At 46.9% G+C, this 23,909-nt stretch overlaps 1 protein-coding gene across 2 annotated transcripts; it reads left to right on the forward strand.

Moving 5' to 3' along the window:
- The first annotated feature begins 5,960 nt into the window (after positions 1–5,960).
- LOC116406434 (vesicle-associated membrane protein 5-like) lies at positions 5,961–11,837 on the forward strand. Of its 2 annotated transcripts, none has more exons than XM_002932539.5 (3): positions 5,961–6,372; positions 9,790–9,927; positions 11,147–11,837. In XM_002932539.5, the coding sequence occupies exons 1-3, from the start codon at positions 6,370–6,372 to the stop codon at positions 11,324–11,326; spliced, it is 321 nt and encodes a 106-aa protein (XP_002932585.1). In that variant the 5' UTR covers positions 5,961–6,369; the 3' UTR covers positions 11,327–11,837. The 2 variants fall into 2 exon arrangements, with proteins under 2 accessions (XP_002932585.1, XP_031755139.1); XM_031899279.1 differs by lacking the exon at positions 5,961–6,372 and adding an exon at positions 9,146–9,428.
- Positions 11,838–23,909: the final 12,072 nt, after the last annotated feature.

Consider the following 23,909-nt stretch of genomic DNA (forward strand, 5'->3'; position numbering starts at 1 on the left):
ACCGACCAACGGCCCCGTAACCCCGAGCGTAACATCCCTACCGTACCGACCAACGGCCCCGTAACCCCGAGCGTAACATCCCTACTGTACCGACCAACGGCCCTGTTACCCCGAGCGTAACATCCCTACCGCACCGACCAACGGCCCCGTAACCCCGAGCGTAACATCCCTACCGTACCGACCAACGGCCCCGTAACCCCGAGCGTAACATCCCTACTGTACCGACCAACGGCCCCGTTACCCCGAGTGTAACATCCCTACTGTACCGACCAACGGCCCCGTTACCCCGAGTGTAACATCCCTACTGTACCGACCAACGGCCCAGTAACCCCGAGTGTAACATCCCTACTGTACCGACCAACGGCCCCGTAACCCCGAGTGTAACATCCCTACTGTACCGACCAACGGCCCCGTAACCCCGAGCGTAACATCCCTACCGTACCGACCAACGGCCCCGTAACCCCGAGCGTAACATCCCTACCGTACCGACCAACGGCCCCGTAACCCCGAGCGTAACATCCCTACCGTACCGACCAACGGCCCCGTAACCCCGAGTGTAACATCCCTACTGTACTGACCAACGGCCCCGTAACCCCGAGTGTAACAACATCCCTACCGTACCGACCAACGGCCCCGTAACCCTGAGCGTAACATCCCTACTGTACCGACCAACGGCCCCGTAACCCTGAGCGTAACATCCCTACTGTACCGACCAACGGCCCCGTAACCCCGAGCGTAACATCCCTACTGTACCGACCAACGGCCCCGTAACCCCGAGCGTAACATCCCTACCGTACCGACCAACGGCCCCGTAACCCCGAGCGTAACATCCCTACCGTACCGACCAACAGCCCCGTAACCCTGAGCGTAACATCCCTACTGTACCGACCAACAGCCCCGTAACCCCGAGTGTAACATCCCTACCGTACCGACCAACGGCCCTGTAACCCCGAGCGTAACATCCCTACTGTACCGACCAACGGCCCCGTAACCCCGAGCGTAACATCCCTACCGTACCGACCAACAGCCCCGTAACCCTGAGCGTAACATCCCTACTGTACCGACCAACGGCCCCGTAACCCCGAGTGTAACATCGACCTACAGACCTGTAACCAGGCTTTTTCTCTTATTACCATTCTGTGTGTTGTGCTGCAGGAATTAGCATGGCAAATTATCTCATTTTTTTCCAAAACGATGATACTTTATACAATATGAGGCTAATGATGATTGGCTTTTATCCACGTGCATTTTTTAATACAGGTGGAGAAAAGCCCATGTGGCCACATATAATTCTTCTTGGTGCACAGTGTTAGCCTGTGAGTGCACACTGAGTGGATTTTGGCACACTAATGTGAAGGTATTTTCCCCAAAATCTCCTGTTTGTGTGCCCATCAGCCATGTGTGCCATCAGGGCCATTTAGGGTTACATTTGGGGCATTGTTTTTTCTTTCTTTCCTCTATATCTTTTGCTTTGGGAGAGAGCTCTGCATGGGGTTGCTACAGGCAATGCTGCTTTGGGAGAGTGCTCTGCATGGGGTTTCTACAGGTAATGCTGCTTTGGGAGAGTGCTCTGCGTGGGGTTGCTACAGGCAATGCTGCTTTGGGAGAGTGCTCTGCATGGGGTTTCTACAGGGAATGCTGCTTTGGGAGAGAGCTCTGCGTGGGGTTGCTACAGGCAATGCTGCTTTGGGAGAGCGCTCTGCATGGGGTTGCTACAGGCAATGCTGCTTTGGGAGAGTGCTCTGCTCTGCGTGGGATTGTTACAGGCAATGCTGCTTTGGGAGAGTCCGTGGCGTAGCGTGGGCTTTCGTCGCCTGGGGCCGACCGGAAATTTGCCACCCTTCTATTTAGTTATTCTTAAAAAAAATAGACAAAATAAAAAAAGCAGCATTAAATTTTTTTATTGATTAAAAATTTACTTTTCGTATTGCCCCATACACAGTGTCCCCATAGACAGCCCCCTCCACACAGTGCCCCCAATTGCCCTTAGACAGTGCCCCCAATAGGAAGTGCCCCCATACACAGTGCCCCAATTTCCCCATACACAGTTCCCCCATAGACAGTACCCCCCAAAGACCTTGCCCCCCCCACAGAAAGTGCCCCCATACACAGTGCCCCAATTGCCCCATACACAGTTCCCCCAATAGAAAGTGCCCCCATACACAGTGCCCCAATTGCCCCATACACAGTGTCCCCATAGACAATACCCCCCAAAGACCTTGCCCCCCAATAGAAAGTGCCCTCATACACAGAGCCCCAATTGCCCCATACACAGTGCCCCCAATAGGAAGTGCCCCCATACACAATACCCCACAAAGACCTGGCCCCCCCATGGAAAGTGCCCCAATTTCCCCATAGACAGTAGCCCCCACACAGTGCCCCCAATTTCCCCCATAGTACATACCCCCAACAGACCATCGGCGGCGGCTCCTTCTCTCTTACAGGCAACAGGCGCTTCTATAAGGTTGCGCCTCGTCGCTGACGTGTGACGTCATACGCACGGGCGCAACCTTATAAAAGCACCTGTTGCCGCGCCATAAGAGAGAAGGAACCGCCGCCGATGGTCTGTTGGGGGTACGTTGATGGGGATGGGATTGTTGGGTCTATTGGGGTTTCTTTCTATGGGGGGGGGGGTACTTGCTGTGGGTAAATTGGGTGCACTTCCGGGTTCGGATTCGGTTCGGCTCAGAGCACAGATTCGGCCGAAACCGAATACCTTGAAAAAAGGCTGGTTTCGGCCCGAATCCCGAACCGAATCCGGGATTCGGTGCATCCCTAAAATATACCTATATTTTTTTAAATTTAAATATCATGGTGATTGCCGCCGCCCCTTCTGATATGCCGCCCGGGGCCATGGCCCCCTCGGCACCCCCCTCGCTACGCCACTGGGGAGAGTGCTCTGCATGGGGTTGCTACAGGCAATGCTGCTTTGGGAGAGTGCTCTGCGTGGGGTTGCTACAGGCAATGCTGCTTTGGGAGAGCGCTCTGCGTGGGGTTGTTACAGGCAATGCTGCTTTGGGAGAGCGCTCTGCGTGGGGTTGCTACAGGCAATGCTGCTTTGGGAGAGCGCTCTGCATGGGGTTGCTACAGGGAATGCTGCTTTGGGAGAGTGCTCTGCGTGGGGTTGCTACAGGGAATGCTGCTTTGGGAGAGTGCTCTGCATGGGGTTGCTACAGGGAATGCTGCTTTGGGAGAGTGCTCTGCGTGGGGTTGCTACAGGGAATGCTGCTTTGGGAGAGTGCTCTGCGTGGGGTTGCTACAGGGAATGCTGCTTTGGGAGAGTGCTCTGCGTGGGGTTGCTACAGGGAATGCTGCTTTGGGAGAGAGCTCTGCGTGGGGTTGCTACAGGGAATGCTGCTTTGGGAGAGAGCTCTGCGTGGGGTTGCTACAGGGAATGCTGCTTTGGGAGAGCGCTCTGCATGGGGTTGTTACAGGCAATGCTGCTTTGGGAGAGAGCTCTGCATGGGGTTGCTACAGGGAATGCTGCTTTGGGAGAGCGCTCTGCATGGGGTTGCTACAGGGAATGCTGCTTTGGGAGAGCGCTCTGCGTGGGGTTGCTACAGGGAATGCTGCTTTGGGAGAGCGCTCTGCGTGGGGTTGCTACAGGCAATGCTGCTTTGGGAAAGCGCTCTGCGTGGGGTTGTTACAGGCAATGCTGCTTTGGGAGAGCGCTCTGCGTGGGGTTGTTACAGGCAATGCTGCTTTGGGAGAGCGCTCTGCGTGGGGTTGCTACAGGCAATGCTGCTTTGGGAGAGCGCTCTGCGTGGGGTTGCTACAGGCAATGCTGCTTTGGGAGAGAGCTCTGCATGGGGTTGCTACAGGCAATGCTGCTTTGGGAGAGAGCTCTGCATGGGGTTGCTACAGGCAATGCTGCTTTGGGAGAGAGCTCTGCATGGGGTTGCTACAGGCAATGCTGCTTTGGGAGAGAGCTCTGCATGGGGTTGCTACAGGCAATGCTGCTTTGGGAGAGAGCTCTGCATGGGGTTGCTACAGGCAATGCTGCTTTGGGAGAGAGCTCTGCATGGGGTTGCTACAGGCAATGCTGCTTTGGGAGAGAGCTCTGCATGGGGTTGCTACAGGCAATGCTGCTTTGGGAGAGAGCTCTGCGTGGGGTTGCTACAGGCAATGCTGCTTTGGGAGAGAGCTCTGCGTGGGGTTGCTACAGGGAATGCTGCTTTGGGAGAGCGCTCTGCGTGGGGTTGCTACAGGCAATGCTGCTTTGGGAGAGTGCTCTGCATGGGGTTGCTACAGGGAATGCTGCTTTGGGAGAGTGCTCTGCATGGGGTTGCTACAGGGAATGCTGCTTTGGAAGAGCGCTCTGCGTGGGGTTGCTACAGGCAATGCTGCTTTGGGAGAGAGCTCTGCATGGGGTTGCTACAGGGAATGCTGCTTTGGGAGAGCGCTCTGCATGGGGTTGCTACAGGGAATGCTGCTTTGGGAGAGCGCTCTGCATGGGGTTGCTACAGGGAATGCTGCTTTGGGAGAGCGCTCTGCATGGGGTTGTTACAGGCAATGCTGCTTTGGGAGAGAGCTCTGCATGGGGTTGCTACAGGGAATGCTGCTTTGGGAGAGCGCTCTGCGTGGGGTTGCTACAGGCAATGCTGCTTTGGGAGAGAGCTCTGCATGGGGTTGCTACAGGGAATGCTGCTTTGGGAGAGTGCTCTGCGTGGGGTTGCTACAGGGAATGCTGCTTTGGGAGAGCGCTCTGCGTGGGGTTGCTACAGGCAATGCTGCTTTGGGAGAGAGCTCTGCATGGGGTTGCTACAGGGAATGCTGCTTTGGGAGAGCGCTCTGCATGGGGTTGCTACAGGGAATGCTGCTTTGGGAGAGCGCTCTGCATGGGGTTGCTACAGGGAATGCTGCTTTGGGAGAGCGCTCTGCATGGGGTTGCTACAGGGAATGCTGCTTTGGGAGAGCGCTCTGCATGGGGTTGTTACAGGCAATGCTGCTTTGGGAGAGCGCTCTGCATGGGGTTGCTACAGGGAATGCTGCTTTGGGAGAGAGCTCTGCATGGGGTTGCTACAGGCAATGCTGCTTTGGGAGAGCGCTCTGCATGGGGTTGCTACAGGGAATGCTGCTTTGGGAGAGCGCTCTGCATGGGGTTGCTACAGGGAATGCTGCTTTGGGAGAGCGCTCTGCATGGGGTTGCTACAGGGAATGCTGCTTTGGGAGAGAGCTCTGCATGGGGTTGCTACAGGGAATGCTGCTTTGGGAGAGAGCTCTGCATGGGGTTGCTACAGGCAATGCTGCTTTGGGAGAGAGCTCTGCATGGGGTTGCTACAGGGAATGCTGCTTTGGGAGAGCGCTCTGCATGGGGTTGCTACAGGGAATGCTGCTTTGGGAGAGCGCTCTGCGTGGGGTTGTTACAGGCAATGCTGCTTTGGGAGAGCGCTCTGCATGGGGTTGCTACAGGCAATGCTGCTTTGGGAGAGAGCTCTGCATGGGGTTGCTACAGGGAATGCTGCTTTGGGAGAGCGCTCTGCATGGGGTTGCTACAGGGAATGCTGCTTTGGGAGAGCGCTCTGCGTGGGGTTGTTACAGGCAATGCTGCTTTGGGAGAGCGCTCTGCGTGGGGTTGTTACAGGGAATGCTGCTTTGGGAGAGTGCTCTGCATGGGGTTGCTACAGGGAATGCTGCTTTGGGAGAGAGCTCTGCATGGGGTTGCTACAGGGAATGCTGCTTTGGGAGAGCGCTCTGCGTGGGGTTGCTACAGGGAATGCTGCTTTGGGAGAGTGCTGTATGGAGTAATTATAGGCATTGTTGTGAGATTATGACCCAAAACCAACAGTAACACTAAGAACAAGACTATTTTTCAACTCTGCCGACATTATTTTGCCTTTGATGAGAGGAGAGGGATGTGAATGCGATTGTTCTGTGCGATTATAACCAATTCACAGTGAAGCAGGAAACCACAGCTCCCCCCCCCCCCCACACACACATAGGGTTCTGCCATCTCATTATATTGCTTCCTAAGGGGGCTGTCAGGGTGCGGCCAGTAATGTGCGTGTAGCAGGGGGGTCTCTCCGGGAAGCAGGGAAGTACCCGCCGCCTCTGCCCCTCCCCAGGAGTGTCACTTTCCCTCAGCTGCTTCTGATGGCTGGGGGGGGGGGGGGGACGCCCTGACGGTGAGATACGGGCAGAAAATCCGTGTGTGCGGCAGCGGCGGCTCCTGTCCCTCTAACTGAGCCGGCTCCCCGGACACAGGCACGGCATTGGGCAGGGAAGGAGGAGGAGTGAGCTAGGAACACACACTTGCTGGGACAGAGTTGCACAGACACGCAGCGACATATGGCTGTCACTCCCCTTCCCACTGACTGACTGACTGGCTGCAAGCGTCCCTTCTGCCCCCGGAACTGCCCAGCACTCAGGATGGTAAGTACCAACATACAGGGTTTGGGGGGGTTATTATTCCTTTTCTTTTCTAGTTCTATTTCTTCCTGCATTTTGACTTTGATTTTACTTTCACTTTCACGGAAATACGATTAGTATGTGTCTGTGGCTTGTCCCTGCAGGGCTGAGCTGATTTGTAAGGCAACTGTACCCCCATTTATACTGGCAGGGCTGCTGGTCTGTATCCATTCAGTGTTTGGCCAAAGAAATGTCACTGGTTTTTAAAAATGACCAACTGCACAAAAGTTGAGATACTTTACCTATTTTATTTATATTTGTAGATGCAGGCTTTCCTTTCGAGCTGGGTATTCACTGTAAGAACTGCTCATTACATGAAACTTTACCCTTTGGCCACCAATGCCTTGGGCCAAATCAGGATTATTGGATTGTTGGGCTATTATTGATATCAGTTGGGCAGGTTGTCCCTATACACAGCCAGGAATCTGCCGCCTCACACTGAAAGTGCCAAGTCAGCAGCTTTTATTGAACCATGCATGGCCGGCATCAGTGATATGTTTTCTTCCTATTCCCCAAATACATACAGGCAGGTTTATTGGCTCCTGATAAAAGTGACCATAGTGTGTGCTTGTGAGCTTAGATTATAAATAGGGATGCACTGAATCTGACATTGTTTGTTTCAGCTGAATACAAAACCAATATCTTCTCTAGATCGACTGACCCCACTAGCTGACCAGTAGACCACAATCTCCCTCTTGGGTACCTGTGGTCTCTAAAGGTGGCCGTACACGCTACAGTTACTATCTTTCCATGACCATTGGTCATAGGAAAGATTGTTCGTCCATTCAATTTACGTTAAGACCTGAATCATAGGATATGCAGGGAATACTAAGAACTTTTCCCCCATCTGATGATTCAGCATTAGCATTTACGATGTTCAGGCACCTTCAGGTGCTACGACAAATCTCCCTTGTTGCGGGCGACTAATGTCCCCGATATGCCATCCCACGGCTTGAATGTAAGTCGCAGGTGGGATGGTATATGCGGTGATGTGATTTCCCTAAATCGCGGAAGTTTCCTCTCGGGAAATCGTGTTGCCGCATATGCCATCCCACCAGCGATTTACATTCAAGCGGTGGGATGGCATATTGGCATACCGTGTGTCACAGCTCTCAAAGGCGCCCGATCAAGATTTTCAGTCCTGCCCAAGCGATGAGACAACCGATATCCAAGGCTTTTATCGATATTGGTTGCTTTGTCTCCCACCATACATGCACTGATTACTCATATGATAATATCATGTATGGCCACCTTAATATATAATTAAAGGGGTGGGTCACCTTTAAGTTAACTTAACTCGGCTGTGGGGTTCTGCTTGGTTCTGTTACCCCTTACAATGTATCTTCAATGACAAGGGTTCAGCAACTGTTATAGCCCTGCAGCACAATCCATCCTTATTAGGCACAGGCCACCATTGAAGGGTATGGGGCCCTAAATGAGTAAGTTAACAGGGCTCACCCCTCTAGAGGGCTCTAATTATTAGCCAACCAGTCACCTGGGTCTCAATGGGAGAAGAAATTGGAGCAATCTTATAATTACTGTGGCTAAAGGTGGGAATAGTCAAAAATTAGCGTGGCGGTTAACTATGTCTCGGTTTTTTTATTTCCAGATGTTGGGAGGTATGGGTTTGTGATCTAAAAATCAGTGTAGATTTAATGGTGCATTTTTCTTTTTTTTATTATATGCAGCTTGTAAATTATCAAGCTTTTTATTCAGCTGCTCTTTAGTTTGGATTTTCAGCAGCTATCTGGTTGTTAGGGTCCAAATTACCCTAGCAACTAGGCCAGGGGTGGGCAAACTACGGCCCGCGGGCCACATCCGGCCCCGTGGCCTTTTTAATCCGGCCCGTCGACGATGCCAAGTCTCATCATGCGAGACTTGGTGTCATTGGCGGGCCGGAATTAAACAGACTAAGGGGGCGTAACGCTGGCCTGGCCCTGCCCGCCCTGGCCCGGGGGTAAGTAAATATGGCCCGTGAGCCAAAAAGTTTGCCCACCCCTGAACTAGGCAGTGGTATGAATAAGAGACAGGAATATGAAGTGGAACAGGAATATGAAACATATGAAATAGAAATATGAGGACTTAGAAAGATAAGTAATAAAAAATAACAATTGTTGCATTTAAAAGCTGGAAAGAGTCAGAGGAAGAAAGCAAATAATTCAAAAACTATAAAAAATATTAAATTTGAAGACCATTTGAAAAGTTTGAAATAACTGGCCATTCTATAACATACTAAAAGTTAACCTTAAGGTAAACTACTGCTTTTATTGTATAAAAATGATGAATGTACCAGTGAATTATACTCCTAGATATAGAAGGATTGTGCTTAAAAAAGTTGTGTTTCTGACTGATTTATTGAGAAATTCCCCCAAAACCCCACTAGTCCCGCCCATCTGTGCCACTTCCTGCTGGCTGAATTCTCTGGGTGAGCTGGGGAGCCGGCGGCTCTCAGTACACTGCATTGTAGGATAGGAACCAATCAGCAGCTAGGCTGACCTGATAGGGAACTGAAGCCTTTCTTTGCTTGCGTGAGTGCAGGGCTGTGATTGGCTCTCCCCCTCCTGCTGTGCTTCTGGCAGGGGCTGTTAGGACACGCCCACCCTTCATTTGAAACATGGACAGAGAACTGATAGGATCTATAGGGAGCTCCAATAAAGGGGCCATTTTTACAGAGAGGATTAATGTTTAGCCTAAAGTGAAAAAAGCACCTTATATTATTCATTATTGCCTACAAAATTAGAGGTTTTTTCCGTGTATCCTATATGTCTCCTTTAACAGCCATCAAGTTGCCTGCTATGCACACTTTAATATTTATACAGAATCCTTCAATCGGCATTATGGGCCTTCTTGGAAAATACCGTATTTTACCATCGATCCCGTAGGAGTGGATGATGAGACAATGCTATTCTTTCCTGGAAGGGCCATTACAACAACATCTGTGTTTGGAAAAGGAAAACTTTACCGTCACAATACTCAGCCATTTAATGGCATCTCCCACTGACCACCTGACAGGAAATAATGTAGGTTCTACCATAACAGGAAGTAGTGTGTTTGCTGTCCATTGACAACCTAGCGGTGTATGTGTGCCTGTGTTTGTGTGGGAGCACAGTTCCTTATATGAGCCAGAAGGAGGACTTTAGTTGGTAAAATGGGATTATTCCATAGTACATAATACTAGAAAAGTATATTTTTCATGCAAAGCCTTTCTTTATATGAAACATTGGATTACACATTGGCTGTTTTATGTGATATATTTTTACAGAAACCTGCATTGTACAGTTTCCCTTTACTCCCAAAAGGCCAGTGCTCATGTGTGATATAGTTCTATTATCATGGACTTCCTTAGAACCCTCACAGCACTCTCTGTTTTTCCAACCCCAGGCGAGCAACAACCTGGAATTATGTCAGCGCAACGCAGAGGAGGTGAAAGTCTTGATGAAAAAGAATGTTGACACGGTCATTGAGAGAGAAGGGAAGATCTCTGACCTAGAGGATCGATCCAATGATTTGCTTAACATGGTATGTCATGGGACAGGCCGTACGTACATGCAGTGGGCATACACACTTCTCTTTCCTGTGTGCAGCCTGCTGTGGCACACTTTTCATTCCCTTGCTTCACGTTTTGTATCCAGTTTCCCTCCCTTTGTATGCTGAGCGCCTTCCACACCCCTGTCATTATTCATACAGAACTGAGCTTGCTGCCACCCACCCCACTGTTAGTGTTTTGCTCCCCTAACATCAACATAGCTGGGCAGATGGGCATAACATTTGGAATTACAGTTCTCTGATGCCCAGCCATTACCTGCTTGCTTCAGAGCAGTGCAAAGCAGCCATGAAAGCACAGGTGGGAGCCAACTCGCAGCAGGAGTGCTTTGCTTGCAGGTGGAAAATAAACAAAAAATCTCATGTTAAACAACTCATGTAATAGATACACAATTTGAAGGAAACCAAATGTATTATGTATATTTATAATAGCTAAGGTTACTGTCTTGTCACTGTCTAGGACTGCCATGCAACTAGGGAAACAGGCCCATAGTGTCTTGTTCTGCCTTCAGTTCCCAGGCGTAACTCTGTGGCCCCAAAACTGTGTTCCTTTCATTTCCTGATGTGGATATAGTTCATCTGTCAGGTTCATTTCAGTTAAAAAGCCTATTCTGATTTGGCCAGTGCAAGCAGGTCTGGACTGGGGTTCCAAATAGACCCTGACGTTTCAAGTACACAGAGACCCAAACAGCCCCCCCCCAGCCCAATAAATAGTGACTGTCTATGGAATCTTACAGCAGCCCCTCTGGCATTTGCCTGAATCCACAGATTGTCAGTCCGGGCCTGAGTGCAAGGCTCTTCTATTGGAGACCCATTTGGTGTGCCCGGGAACTGGTATGATTAGTTTTGATTGAGCAATGTAGTACATTCCTTTGGCAGCAGGCCAGTCATACCCCCTTGAGAAACTGCAAGAGTGGGGGGAGACAGACGCTCCATGCAAGGAAAAAAGGAAAACATTGAGTAGGTGGGAGTGGGAAGGAAAGAACTTTATAACGTTGGTACAACGGGAGTGTGCATGTTGCAGACCTTTCATATTCCCACCTACCTTATTTAACATGCAAGATCAACACACAGCAGCGTGCATGTCTGCTTTCTGAATTTCACTAGAAAATGACCAGACTGTGGATGACAAGGATATAATATATCTGAATATTATAGAAATATTTAAAGTAGCAACTTTTTTTTTTGCACTTAGGCCTGCAACTTCCAGAAAACGGCCCAGACAGTGGAACGCCATACCCGGTGGCAGAAGTGGCGCTGGTACATCATTGCTGGAGGAATTGTAATTGTAATTGTGATCATCCTCATTGTCATTATTGTGTTGTTCACACTGCCAAACAATGAGACCCCTAATAATGCCAGTGGAGTGCATTAGATTAAAGGAAGGGTGTGCACAGGCCCAGACTGGCAATCTGTGGATTTTGGCGAATGCCAGATGGGGCTGCTGTAAGATGCCATAGACAGTCACTATTTATTGGGCTGGGGGGGGGGGGGGGCTTTTTGGGCCTCTGTGTACTTGAAATGCCTCGGCCTACTTTGAATCCCAATCCAGGCCTGGGTGTGCACCACTTACCATAAACTCTTGTAGGGTGATGGACTTTACTGCAAAGCTTCCCCTAAAGATCATAGCTCCTTGTAGCTTGTCTACCTGTACTTACCTGCAGGGTTGTACCCCATTGTTTTTTATTTGCAAAGAGTGTTGGATTACAGTCGTTTTTATTTTGCTGACGGTTGTGTTACAGTCCTTTCTGTTTATCTGCATAGAGACTTGCAGAGCACTGATTCTTTGTAACCCAAGAGCGGCACCGAGACCCTGTCTATGCCTCGAAGATGGAAATAATCCTTCCTTCACAAAAAGCACAATAAAATATAGTTAAACAAATCTATGCCCGCCTATTTCAGTGGGGAGAGGAAAGAGTTTAATGGCCTGGGGGGCAAAAGAACACCAGAGAGAGAATGGGAGCAAAGGTTCGTGGACTGGCAGGTATGCAAAAGAATGTTATTTATTAGGCAAACTATAACAGCAAGGCAGCAGCCCCATGGGAACCCGAGTGTCATAACAAAGATATTAAAATGGGAGATTTATGTAAATAGAAGCTGAGAAGAGGCAGTTGCAGTTATCACACATCCTGTTTTTGTAAGTTTCCTGCTTCTGGTCGCATAGTTCACCGTCTTTCACCTCTTGTTATATCCCCTGGTGAGGGGTGCTCAGGTTTTTCTCTAGAGAAAGGCAGACCCCACCCACCCCCAAAATAAAGGGAGCAGGAATGAATCACAAGGACCATGTACCGATTTACAAGTCTCCCCTTGAGGCCAAGTGAAGAACACATGTCCTTAAAGGAGAAGGAAAGGCTAAGTCACTTGCGGGTGCCAAAATGTTCGCTTACCTTGTACCGCGGGCTGGTGCCCCTGTTAGGAGAAAATAGCACCAGCCCGGGGTAGCTGCAGTGAGCACTTCCTTCTTCCGCGTTTCTTCTGCTGCAAAATCCCTGGGCCAGCGCATGCACAGTAGAGTGAAAAGCCGACTTTCTTGTTAAAGTTCCACTATTCACTCTACTGCGCAAGCGCACCAACACGCAAGAAGGAAGTGCTCTCTACTACCCCGGGCTGGTGCTGTTCTCTCCCAGCAGGTAAGCGATTTAAGTCACTTGGGGGTGCCAAACATTTTGGCACCCCCAAGTGACTTAGGCTTTCCTTCTCCTTTAAAGCATTACAGCACAATACGGCATACTTTAGATTCCAAAGCCAAAAATCCTGGAACATTAGGTTTACCCCAGGAAACATATCTTTTAAAAGAACACGTTCTGCTGAATCTGACATGGGTACCCATGTCTTTCTACCAAGAAAGAATATCCTAAATATGAAAGCCAAGGGTCCACTGAACAGTTTGATGCCCATTATGCATAGGATCACCAATGTATCTGGCATTTAGAGATCCCAAAAGGAAGTGCATACAAATTGCCCTGTAGATTTCCCCCCCCCCAAAACTATATATTTTTGGAAAATATATATTCAGGTGAAAATGGGCACCCATGTCTTTCTACTCAGAACTACAGAGTCGCAATGCTTTCCCAGATTTGGCAGTTTTGATAAAATCTCTAAAAATCCCCTCAAAGCTTCCATTTTCAAGCACCTTATCTCCCACATAACATTAGGTACCAAGAAAAAACATTCTAACTATGAAAGCCAAATGTCCACTGAACAGTTTCATGCCCATTGTGCACAGGATCACCAATTTAGAGTCTCTGCAATTTAGAGACTGCAAAAGGAAAGTTAGTGCATACATATTTCATGGGATATAAATCAGGGAATAAAGTTGAGCCCAGAAAACGTCATATTTTCAGAAAAAAACACATTCTGCCGAATGTCAAATGGGCAAATATGTCATTGTATGGCAAAGCACCAAACAGCTAAGCTAAATGTAGTGATTTTTATGTAATTTGTGCATTTTATCCCTTCTAAACCCCACCTTTCGTAATATACGAACATAAGACATTCGCAAAATGAACACAACGTGCCTACAGAATAGTTTGATGCCCGTTATCTATAGATTTACCAAACTATGTGGCGTACAGAGGCACCCAAATGAAAATAGTGCATATGAATGTTCACATCTGACACACTGGCTGCTGCAATATAAGCTCCCCTGTGTGTGTGTATTATGTGCCATAAGACCCCCTAACAGTACGGAGACCCTAGAAAACCATATAGGGTCTGACAAAACAAAAATGGGTAAATACATCTTTCTATTGCAAACTACCAAACTACTATTCAGTGCTAAACACGGGTATTGCACAGTGTGGTTAGCAAATACACTATCCACAATGGCAATAAAACAGTTTTTTTAGCAGAAAAAGAACCCAATGTGAATTGTGTAAGTGTATGGGGATGTCAGCGCCGGGCCTCCCTGTAAGGGCCCTCAGAGGGGCTCAGCACTCTGCTGCTCAGTGCTTTATTCTGCACGTGTCCCTGCTCCCTTTCTGTGGCTGCTGGGAGGGGTGATTTTTAAAAGTATTTTAAAATTTACTTTTAAACTATAGAGGAAACAGACCGTGTGGTCTGGGCCTCCCTGTCCCCTGGGATACCCATGACTGAAGAGTCTGCTCCCTTTATAGTTACGCCAGTAAATACTTGGCAAAATGTGTGTTGTGTGCAAGTATGTGTGAGCCCTGTGAATGTGTAAAAAGCCCCCCAATGCCTCAATAATGTATGTGTGTGTGTGTTGTTTGACACTAACTTTGGGTTGCCAGGCAGATTGTCCTGGAAGAGCTGGAGGGGATACAGGAACTGGAGGACCCTCTTCTTTCCTTGATCTTGTGAATGGGCGGCACTGGGGGGGGGGGTAGAAGACCAGGAAAAGCCAGGTACATAGTATCCACGTGCCTGCCATTTCCTATGGGGCCCCTAGACGATCGCGCTGCAGGGGCCACTTGTTCCCCGCCTCAGTTCCCCAGCCCCTAGGCAACGAGCGAAGAAAAAAGCCATTCCTCCGCTCCCAAACCCGGAAGTGCTACAGAACATAGAATCTATGATATGTGGCAATTCAGTCCTTTTATCCACAGAACGTAGATTCTAGGTGCTTCTGCATGAAATCCCAAAAAGCACACAGTAATGGCCAGCCACCTTAGATTAAATCTACTTTTATGCCTTTGACTTTGAACAGATGTGAAGATACTTTAATTAAAAACATTCAGGGGATAGGCTTAGTTCCAGTAAACATGAGCACAAATACAGGAGGAAATCTCCACGCCACGCGGGGCTGAATCTGCTCACTGAACTTTGGGTTCTGTCACTTCTGGGCCTACGCAAACTACACACAATGTATTTGGTTCATTGAAACTAGCCAGTGACCAACATGATCAAATGGTTGCAATTGGTCAAACTAACCAAGCTCAAAGTACAGCCAGCTAAAAGGAGTTGTTCACCTTTGAATTAACTTTTAGTATGATGTAGACTGAGTGCTATACTAAAACGGCTTGCCATTGGTCTTCATTTTCTATTATTTGCTTTTTTTTTTTTTTTTTTAATTATTTAGCTTTTTGTTCAGTAGCTTTCCTGGTTGGAATTTCAGCAGCTGTTGCTGGGGCCCAATTCAACTAAGTAACCAGGCAGCAGCTTGAAAGAGAAACAGGAATATGACGAGAGGAGGGCCTAAATAGAAAGATAAGTAACATAAAGTAACAATAACATTGTAGCCTCACAGAGCAATAGTTTTTTGGCAAATAATTTAAAAACTATCAAAAATGAAGACCAATTAAAAATTTACTAAGAATAGGCCATTCTATAACATGCTTAAAGTTAACCTGAACGTGAACCACCCCTTTAACAGTCAGTCTGAGGATGCAGGTTGGTCTAATCCTGTAAATGTTCTAAGGCCCTAATTGCTACAGGTTGGCCTAATGTACCGATGCTCCAATTGGCTGCAGGTTGTTTTGCCCATTTCTTTTAATGCACTAATTGGAGGCTGATTGGTTTAGACCTGTTATAATTACATAACTTTCTGCAGGATGTTTATAGCCCTCTCATGAATAAGCAATTATAGTGGGAGCTTACATCCCAGTGAAAGGGCCTTGGCAAGTAGTTTCAGGCATGCTGCCCACTGTTTTTTCCCAGCTGCAAATGTGGCATTGAAACCATCTAAATTGCCCCACTCCGAACCCTATGTCAGCCCCTGCAGCTTATACTGGATGGCTATTTCAGAACTGGCTTGGCAAGGGAAAGTGCCCTGGAACCCACAGCTGTACTTAGGAAGAATGTGGGGAAATGAAATATGTCAGTATTCATGTCATAAGGGTGTTTGAAAGGAATTGCATGATTAATGGTAGCACTTTCAAACTGACTCTCAGCTTTTTCCCAAGCGCTCTAAGTGTCTGACTGCAGCAGTATAGTGGCTTTAGCACTGTGCTACTTGTTGTCTTCCTTTAGCTGTTTGGGTCCCCATTGTTTCACTGGCCCCTTGCCTTCCCTTGGGCCGTGTGCCAAGCACAAAGAATGCCACCCCTGTATTGCTGGCTGTGTACAAAGGGCATGTGACTTGGAACAAACAAGAGAAAATGCATGTTTGCGTGCCTGAAAAAGATGGAGGGAAGTGGTGCTACATAATAAAGGGCTACTTTCACCATGAATTCATTCATCACATGAAATCGCTTGTTTTGTCTCTACATAGAGAAGAATATAAATCGCCAGTACCTACACAGCAACTTCAAATTGCTTATCGATCCGAATCACTATGAGACCCTTTTCGAATGTTGTACATTTGATTCATCAAAAGTAGTATAGGTTTTGTGGTTCATACTGCAGTGTTTAGAAAATGGTACAGAAAAAAAGCACTACAATATTTTTAGATCTCTAGATCCAACCACGGTGACCAGATTCGCTCAAATTTGGTCTGAGAACCCCTGGTTTCTGAAGTAAGTTTAATAAGGTGTATCGTCCTATTAACCATTTGTTGCCATGAGGGGACACTGGTTAGGGTTGTTCCCATCCAGTGCATTGCAGTATGTTTCCTGGCATAAAATTATACGGATTGGTATGAGTTACGGCATAATTAGTTGGAATGATATTGTCTAAAATTTTGGGTGAGGTTACATTTGGGAATTCCAGATCGTTCACCAGGATGTTAATAATGTGGCCCTCTAACCTTAATATGGAAATAGGGTTTGAACTTTATTCAGCTAAATCTGTTATGGAGTATTTGGTGTTCATCCTGTAGTAGGGATTTGTTGGCATTCTTATGAGTCCAGGGTGTTTTAACAAATGTTGGGCTTCAAAAGTGTTTTCTCCATCAGTGGAAAAAAATATGGCCTGTAAGCACCTGTGTAGGCTGCCACTGGCTTCAATGGCATCCCTCTGTCACTATATGCATGGCCTGGATTTAAGTCCAGATTTGCTGCTAGTAAGGCTGGCTCAGTAGCAGATCAGCAGCTACTGAGAAATAAAGGGGGCCTGGATGATCTGCAGATACAGTAAATTTAATATATACAAGAATGATAGAGCGAGTGGACACAAAAACATTTTTTCTGTGTTTGGCCCAGTAACTTCTAGATACAGCACCGCCCACTGCAGAACACAAATGATCGAATGCAGGTTCATTGGCACTAGAAGATAGGCACAAAGAAACAGAGGAGCATGGCAAACTGAACTCATCAGTTCTATTACTATAGCAGGTCAGACTTGTATTAGTGGAGTATGATTTATCTTTACTCTGGGCCCTCATTGTGCAGGATATGCTAAAGGTAACTGGAAAATAAACAGCACTACACCCTCGTGGTAATAGGGTCAAGACTTTTCTGTCTCCCCGTTTCTTACTAATTTCCCCGCATTTCCTGCTGTGATTGCCAGCATCAAGGCAAACATCCCCTTCCTGTAATGAGGCTCTTATAATCAGATCCTGCCAGAGCCAAGTGGTAATTATGCTCTAACACTGAGTTGTGCAACTCTTTCCGTGAATGGGGTAGATCCTTGGAGACACAATCCTAGCTTAGCTTCTGAGTTTTCCATGTGCATGGAATGCCATACAGTCACAAGCTGGGCTTGTTATCATAGAGACCAAACTAAATAGAACAAACTATAGCAGGGTGTTCCTTTATCTAAGTTTAGGGATGCTTGCAAATTATCAAGCAGAAAATAAGGTTCAACTGTAATATAAACTGATGTTACAGGGATGATTATTACATTTTGATACTAATTGTTAATTGTTTCTGAACTGCCATGTAATGTGGATCTGAATAATCTGCCATACATTGTGGCATTTATATTCTGTTTATACAGTATATAGTGAGTGAGTTCCTTATCTCAGGTAAGTGACGGCAGCACAGAGCATGGGCAGGGAATCAGCAGAAAAGAAAATGGGGGGCTACTGGGGGCACAGATCTTCCCTGCTAAAGGGCTGTGGTAATATCTTAATTGAATCAGTAAGCTGGGCAATTGAGTCTTGTGATTAGGCTCCAGTCAACTATTCACATCTGCTCAGGGAAGCCTTGTGTGTCCGACCAGAATCACAACCTGACTAGGATACAAACAGGATAGGACTGTTATGTGTGAGCCCACCAGGGCTGCGATCTCAGGGGCCCCTGACTGCCCGCTCACCCGACACCAGCGCCTTACCCCCCTATGGTCGTAGCTTATACTTCACCGTGATTGGGGAAGGGAGGGCAGCAGGGGACGGCAGGTGTGGATTGGGTCTGGATCAGTGGGGCCCACCGGGGTCTGACCCTGGATACAACAGCTACATTTTATATGTAATTCTATAGTCTTATGCCTTGTGCAGTTCCAGGGTGGGTGCAGCAGGATTATAACGATGGAAGTGCTTAAACTTACTAGCACTTATAATTGCTGGATGGTGTTATGGAAAAGTCACTTGAGGTAAAAAAGTATGGATTATTTGACATCTACGTGGGTTCTGAGCAAACCAGGGGTCAGATCAACAGAACAAAGACAGCACTGTTTTTTTTAAAGACTTTGTGACATGGTAGTGACATAGAAAACATATTAGTTGCTGGTTTACCAGTGTATGTGCATAGAGAGATCTCTTCAAAGCACACAAAACAAGGAGCTGATCTTACAGCCAAACAGGTGGCTCTATCTTCAAGGCCATGGTAGTAGTAACTTGTTCGTGCCAGGCCCAGCTGCAAAAAAATCTTTTGAGAGGAGCCGGTGCAACCAGTCCCACTTCCCTGCCCAACCATGCTACTATATTTAAGATAGGAGAGGGGTGTAACTTATATAGTTATGCCACTGAAGGTTTGGGCAAGAAAGGCTTCACTTTTAACTACAAGTGATCGCAGAGTGGCTAAATTCCCTAACCTGTTTGTTCTGACTCCTGACTTCCTGTGCATGGGTATTTTTGTCACTGTGCAGGAAGCAAGGTAAATACGGTTAGGAGTGAGTAGCTTTTTGTGATTGGCCTTGTATTCATTTTCTACCCACAATTATAGATGGGAAGCTGCTCGTATTTAGCTGTTTTCAAAAATGATGATTTTGAAGAAAGAATAAGGGATCCCAACGCTTGCGTTCAATATACTGTTGTCATACTTTGCCTATGTCACATCCTGTCTGGTGATTGCCCATCAGTGCATGTTGACTCAATGCTGACCAGGCCTTGAATTCAGAGCCCTTGCTCCTGATTAGTGATCACTGTTGTAGAACCTCAGGTAGGATGGGGCATGGCCATACATAGCAGCCACTAAACCCTCTGTGCAGCTATGCATTTGGGGCACGAGAGAGAATAGAAACCTGTCCAAGAGCCCTAATGTAAAAACCCAGTTTAATACTCCTTAAACACCAGTTGCAAACTCTTATAATAACACTGTGTAGAGCTTACATCCCCTGATTTTAAGTTTTCCTGCATTTTGCACCATTTTTTGTGATCACACCAATTTATAACGCATTTCCTGGATTTTACACCATTTCTTTCTGGTCTCCCGAAAAAATGTAAAATGGGGTTTCTACTGTATGGTGAACTCCCTAGTTGAGAAAGTTGCTATATATGAATTATTCTTTGATTTTGTAACATGATCCCCCCAAATTCTAACTCGGTACATTTGCTGTTTACTCAACTGGCAAGAAACGTTCTGTTAACACTGCTAAATCTGTTTAAGCCTTTAGTAATAATGGAAGTCCTAGCAGTATGGAATCCTTAGCATACTGGTTGTCCCACCAAAGCCTATAAATAACCCTGGCACAGCTCTCACAACACTGTTGTGTCCCACAGCACAGCCCCCACTGCTTTCTGTCTTTAGTGCCTGGCCTGCTCCTCACACTCTCTTATGTATGCTTCTTCCTAATGCTGAGGCTACTAAAATTGGGGTATCAGGAAAAGCGGCATATGGACAAATCAAAGACCATAAAGGTGAACTTGGGGAAAAAATAGCATCCCAGAGGGCACAGTGCTAAGATCCCTCTCTGGCCCCCATTACAAACACTAGAAGCCTAATGCATTCCTGGGTGGCTCTCCTTCCCTTTGTGCCCTAGAGGAAACCAGGGCCTATTTTGCAGTAGTACAGCAGAAGTGGGACATACAATAACACAGTATGTGACACCCTTCCCATCAGCCTACCATTGGCACCTATTATTAGAAGGGAAGGCCTCCAACGATTAATATTCTGGGCTGGATAAGACAATGGGGCGCATTTATCAACACTGGGCAAATTTGCCCATGGGCAGTAACCCATAGCAACAAATCGGTGATTGGCTTTTCTCAGCCAGCTGCCGGTAGACCAATGAATGCAACAATTTGATTGGTTGTCATAGGTTACTGCCCATGGCCAAATTTGCCCAGTGTTCATAAACAACCCCCACTGAGTAGTGACATATTTAACCTTGAGAAAGCTAAAGCTGGCCATACACTGAAAGATCTGCTGGTGTGCCGAGGTCACCAAATGAGTGGCTCATTCCCTGATATGCCCACCTCGAGGTAGGTGATATAAGACTGATCCAATTTATTCAGCCCTCAGGCCAAGCGATCAGATCACATTGACGGAATGCAGGTGTTTGAGATGAGGACCGCATTAATGTACCCATAAGCTCCTCGCCTTAACAGAATTTTTAAACCTACTCAATCTACATCTGGATAATTTTCAGTCAGATATCAGTCGGGCAGGACTGTATGAAGGTCCCATACACACTGAAATAAGCTGCCAACTCTGTCCGTCTGAAGCTTTTATCAGCCTCCGTATTTCCATCTTAAATGAGAACTACACCCCCCAGGTTGAAAAGCCCCATAACTGGCCTGCCTCTACCCCCACCTCTCCCTTATCGCATAGTCTGTAACTATGGCCCTATAGAAAACCCCAAACTAAAAGAGCAGAGCAGCAACGTACCTGGGCGCCATCTTCCGTTCAATGGAAAATACTTTGGGTCTCTCCGCCAATACGGACCCTGCTTGTGCATCTGCAGTTAGGGCTAGTGCTGGTGGTGAGACCCAAAGTATTTTCCATTTAAAGGAAGATGGCGTCCAGGCACGCTGCTGTGCTATAGGGACAGATTTCTAAGTTACAGACTATGCGATAAGGGAGAGGTGTTCGAGGCAGGCCAGTTAAGTGGCTTTTCGACCTGGGTGGGGGAGTAGTTCTCCTTTAAGCGCGGTGAAACAGGTACAGTGATGCCAATCTGGGGGTGAGCCTGGGATGCAAAATGCCACAAGGCTGCAGTTGTTGGCAATTTTTTAAACCATGATTTTTTGTATATTCAAGAATATTTAACTACTACAGACGATAAATCTTGTCACAGGTGATTGTGAAATAAGAATTTGGCATAATAAATTAAATAAAGCACAACATTTATGTCACTACCCGCTTTTTAAAGGAAAAGTCCAAAGCAGAGTGCGCATATAAGGGCACTTTAGTAATTATATAGATCTTGCGGATTTCTTCTTTGCACTTTCTATCCCTTCCTTCCTCCCCACGCCTCTTGCCATAGTATTTGTATCAGTCTTCCCGTGCTCTTGCCATTATTCCTGGGTTCAGGGTGCACCAGCGCCGAGAGTTAGCAGGCAAGGGTGAACTGCCAGGGTCCCGATCACCCCACTGCTACCAATAATTAAAGTCCTGGCCTGCTTGCCTACTTCCCTCACTCATAGGCGGAGGGTGACTTTTTTGTTTGGGGAGGCTAAAGATGGCCCATACACAGACTGACCTACAGCTAAAGTGACACTTAGTGGATTCGCTGCTGGTGTAAAAAATGAACCTCCCAACTACCTCTTCCTGTTCCCACTGACTCCCAGGGATACTGTGCAATAGTGTGGGTGGGAGAGCTTTTTTTTTACCCTAAAATGCTTAGGATGTTAAAGTATTTATAAGTGCACTTCTGTGAGGGGGTTCTCCATCCATTTGTGTTTGTGATCAGTTAGATTAAAGGGGTAGTTCACCTTTAAATGAACTTTTAATATGATGTAGACATTGATATTCTGAGACAATTTGCAATTGGTCCTCTTTTATTTTTAATCGTTTTTCAGTTATTTAGCTTTTTGTTCAGCAGCTCTCCATTTGGTAGTTTACCCTAGCAACCAGGTAGTGGTTTAAACAAGAGATGGGAATATGAATAGTTAAGAGGCCCTGCATGGAAAAATAAGTAATAAAAAATTACAATAATAATAAAATTGTAGCCTCGCAGAGCAATACTTTTTGGCTGCCAGGGTCAGTGACCCCCAGTTGAAAGCTGGAAAGAGGCAGAAGAGAAAGGCAAATTATTAAAAAAAAAAAAATAATTTCATTAAGAAGACCAATTGCAAAGTTGCTAGGAATAGGCCATTCTATAACATACTAAAAGTTTAACTTAAAAGTGAATCACCGCTTTAGATTTAAGTTAGTTTTATAGAAAGAGAGGCAGTGGGTACTGACACCCCAGGCACATTATATACAGTGAGACGCAGTCTGTATTTACAAAACCAGCACATTATATGCAGTGAGAAGCAGTGGGTACAGATGGCAGATATTCAGGCCCTGGCATTATAACACTGGCACCGACACACAGCATTGGCTCCATTGTAACAAAAAATAGTAGGTTCAAAAAACAACAAGTATATAAAAGTATATAAAAGCACAATGAGCTTTTTTCAGGGGAAAAGAGTTAACTTACCCTCCATCTGTTAGGGTAGGGAATAGGGATATTATAGATGTCAGATAAAAAAAAAAACAATTTAATTTCAGCTTGTGATTCAGCCTTTAGAACTGTATAGCGCCTGTGTATAGTGCCTGTGTATAGTGCCTGTGTATAGCGCCTGTGTATAGTGCCTGTGTATAGTGCCTGTGTATAGCCCATGTGTATAGCACCCTGTGTATAGCACCCTGTGTATAGCACCCTGTGTATAGCGCCTGTGTATAGCGCCCTGTGTATAGTGCCTGTGTATAGCACCCTGTGTATAGCGCCTGTGTATAGTACCTGTGTATAGCGCCTGTGTATAGTACCTGTGTATAGCACCCTGTGTATAGTGCCTGTGTATAGTACCTGTGTATAGTGCCTGTGTATAGCACCCTGTGTATAGTACCTGTGTATAGCACCCTGTGTATAGTGCCTGTGTATAGTACCTGTGTATAGCGCCTGTGTATAGCGCCTGTGTATAGCGCCTGTGTATAGCACCCTGTGTATAACGCCTGTGTATAGTACCTGTGTATAGTACCTGTGTATAGTGCCTGTGTATAGTACCTGTGTATAGTACCTGTGTATAGTGCCTGTGTATAGTACCTGTGTATAGTACCTGTGTATAGCACCCTGTGTATAGTGCCTGTGTATAGTGCCTGTGTATAGTACCTGTGTATAGCACCCTGTGTATAGTGCCTGTGTATAGTACCTGTGTATAGCGCCTGGGTATAGTACCTGTGTGTAGTACCTGTGTATAGCATCCTGTGTATAGCCCATGTGTATAGCACCCTGTGTATAGCGCCTGTGTATAGCACCCTGTGTATAGCGCCTGTGTATAGCACCCTGTGTATAGCGCCTGTGTATAGTACCTGTGTATAGCGCCTGTGTATAGCACCCTGTGTATAGCGCCTGTGTATAGTACCTGTGTATAGCACCCTGTGTATAGTGCCTGTGTATAGTACCTGTGTATAGCGCCTGTGTATAGCGCCTGGGTATAGTACCTGTGTATAGTACCTGTGTATAGCATCCTGTGTATAGCGCCTGTGTATAGCCCATGTGTATAGTGCCTGTGTATAGTACCTCTGGGAGTGGGATGATACAGTATTGCGCCTGTGTATAGTACCTGTGTATAGTGCCATACCTCCCAACATTTGAAAAGCAGAAGGAGGGACAAAAATGTCTGCCGTGCCAAAAATGTTTAGGCCACGCCCACTTTATGGCCACGCCCCCCAAACAGGCCCATTTTACAAAACCACACCTGAAAAGCATAACATACACAAAGTGCACCAGAAGACAGACACGGTGGCCCCAATCATTTTATGACATATTGTGGCCCTAAGGATTTCATTATGCACTGTGGCACCTGTATTTAATGACAG

This window comes from Xenopus tropicalis, chromosome 3, assembly GCF_000004195.4.
Source record: "Xenopus tropicalis strain Nigerian chromosome 3, UCB_Xtro_10.0, whole genome shotgun sequence".
In the NCBI taxonomy this organism is placed as follows: domain Eukaryota; kingdom Metazoa; phylum Chordata; class Amphibia; order Anura; family Pipidae; genus Xenopus; species Xenopus tropicalis.

Bases quoted from the DNA above. Each gene is read 5' to 3' on its own strand.
- LOC116406434 (XM_031899279.1), top strand. From the start codon at position 9,297: ATGATGAGACAATGCTATTCTTTCCTGGAAGGGCCATTACAACAACAT. The intron at 9,429-9,789 runs GTAGGTTCTACC...TTCCAACCCCAG, and splicing joins ACCACCTGACAGGAAATAAT to GCGAGCAACAACCTGGAATT. The intron at 9,928-11,146 runs GTATGTCATGGG...TTTTGCACTTAG, and splicing joins CCAATGATTTGCTTAACATG to GCCTGCAACTTCCAGAAAAC.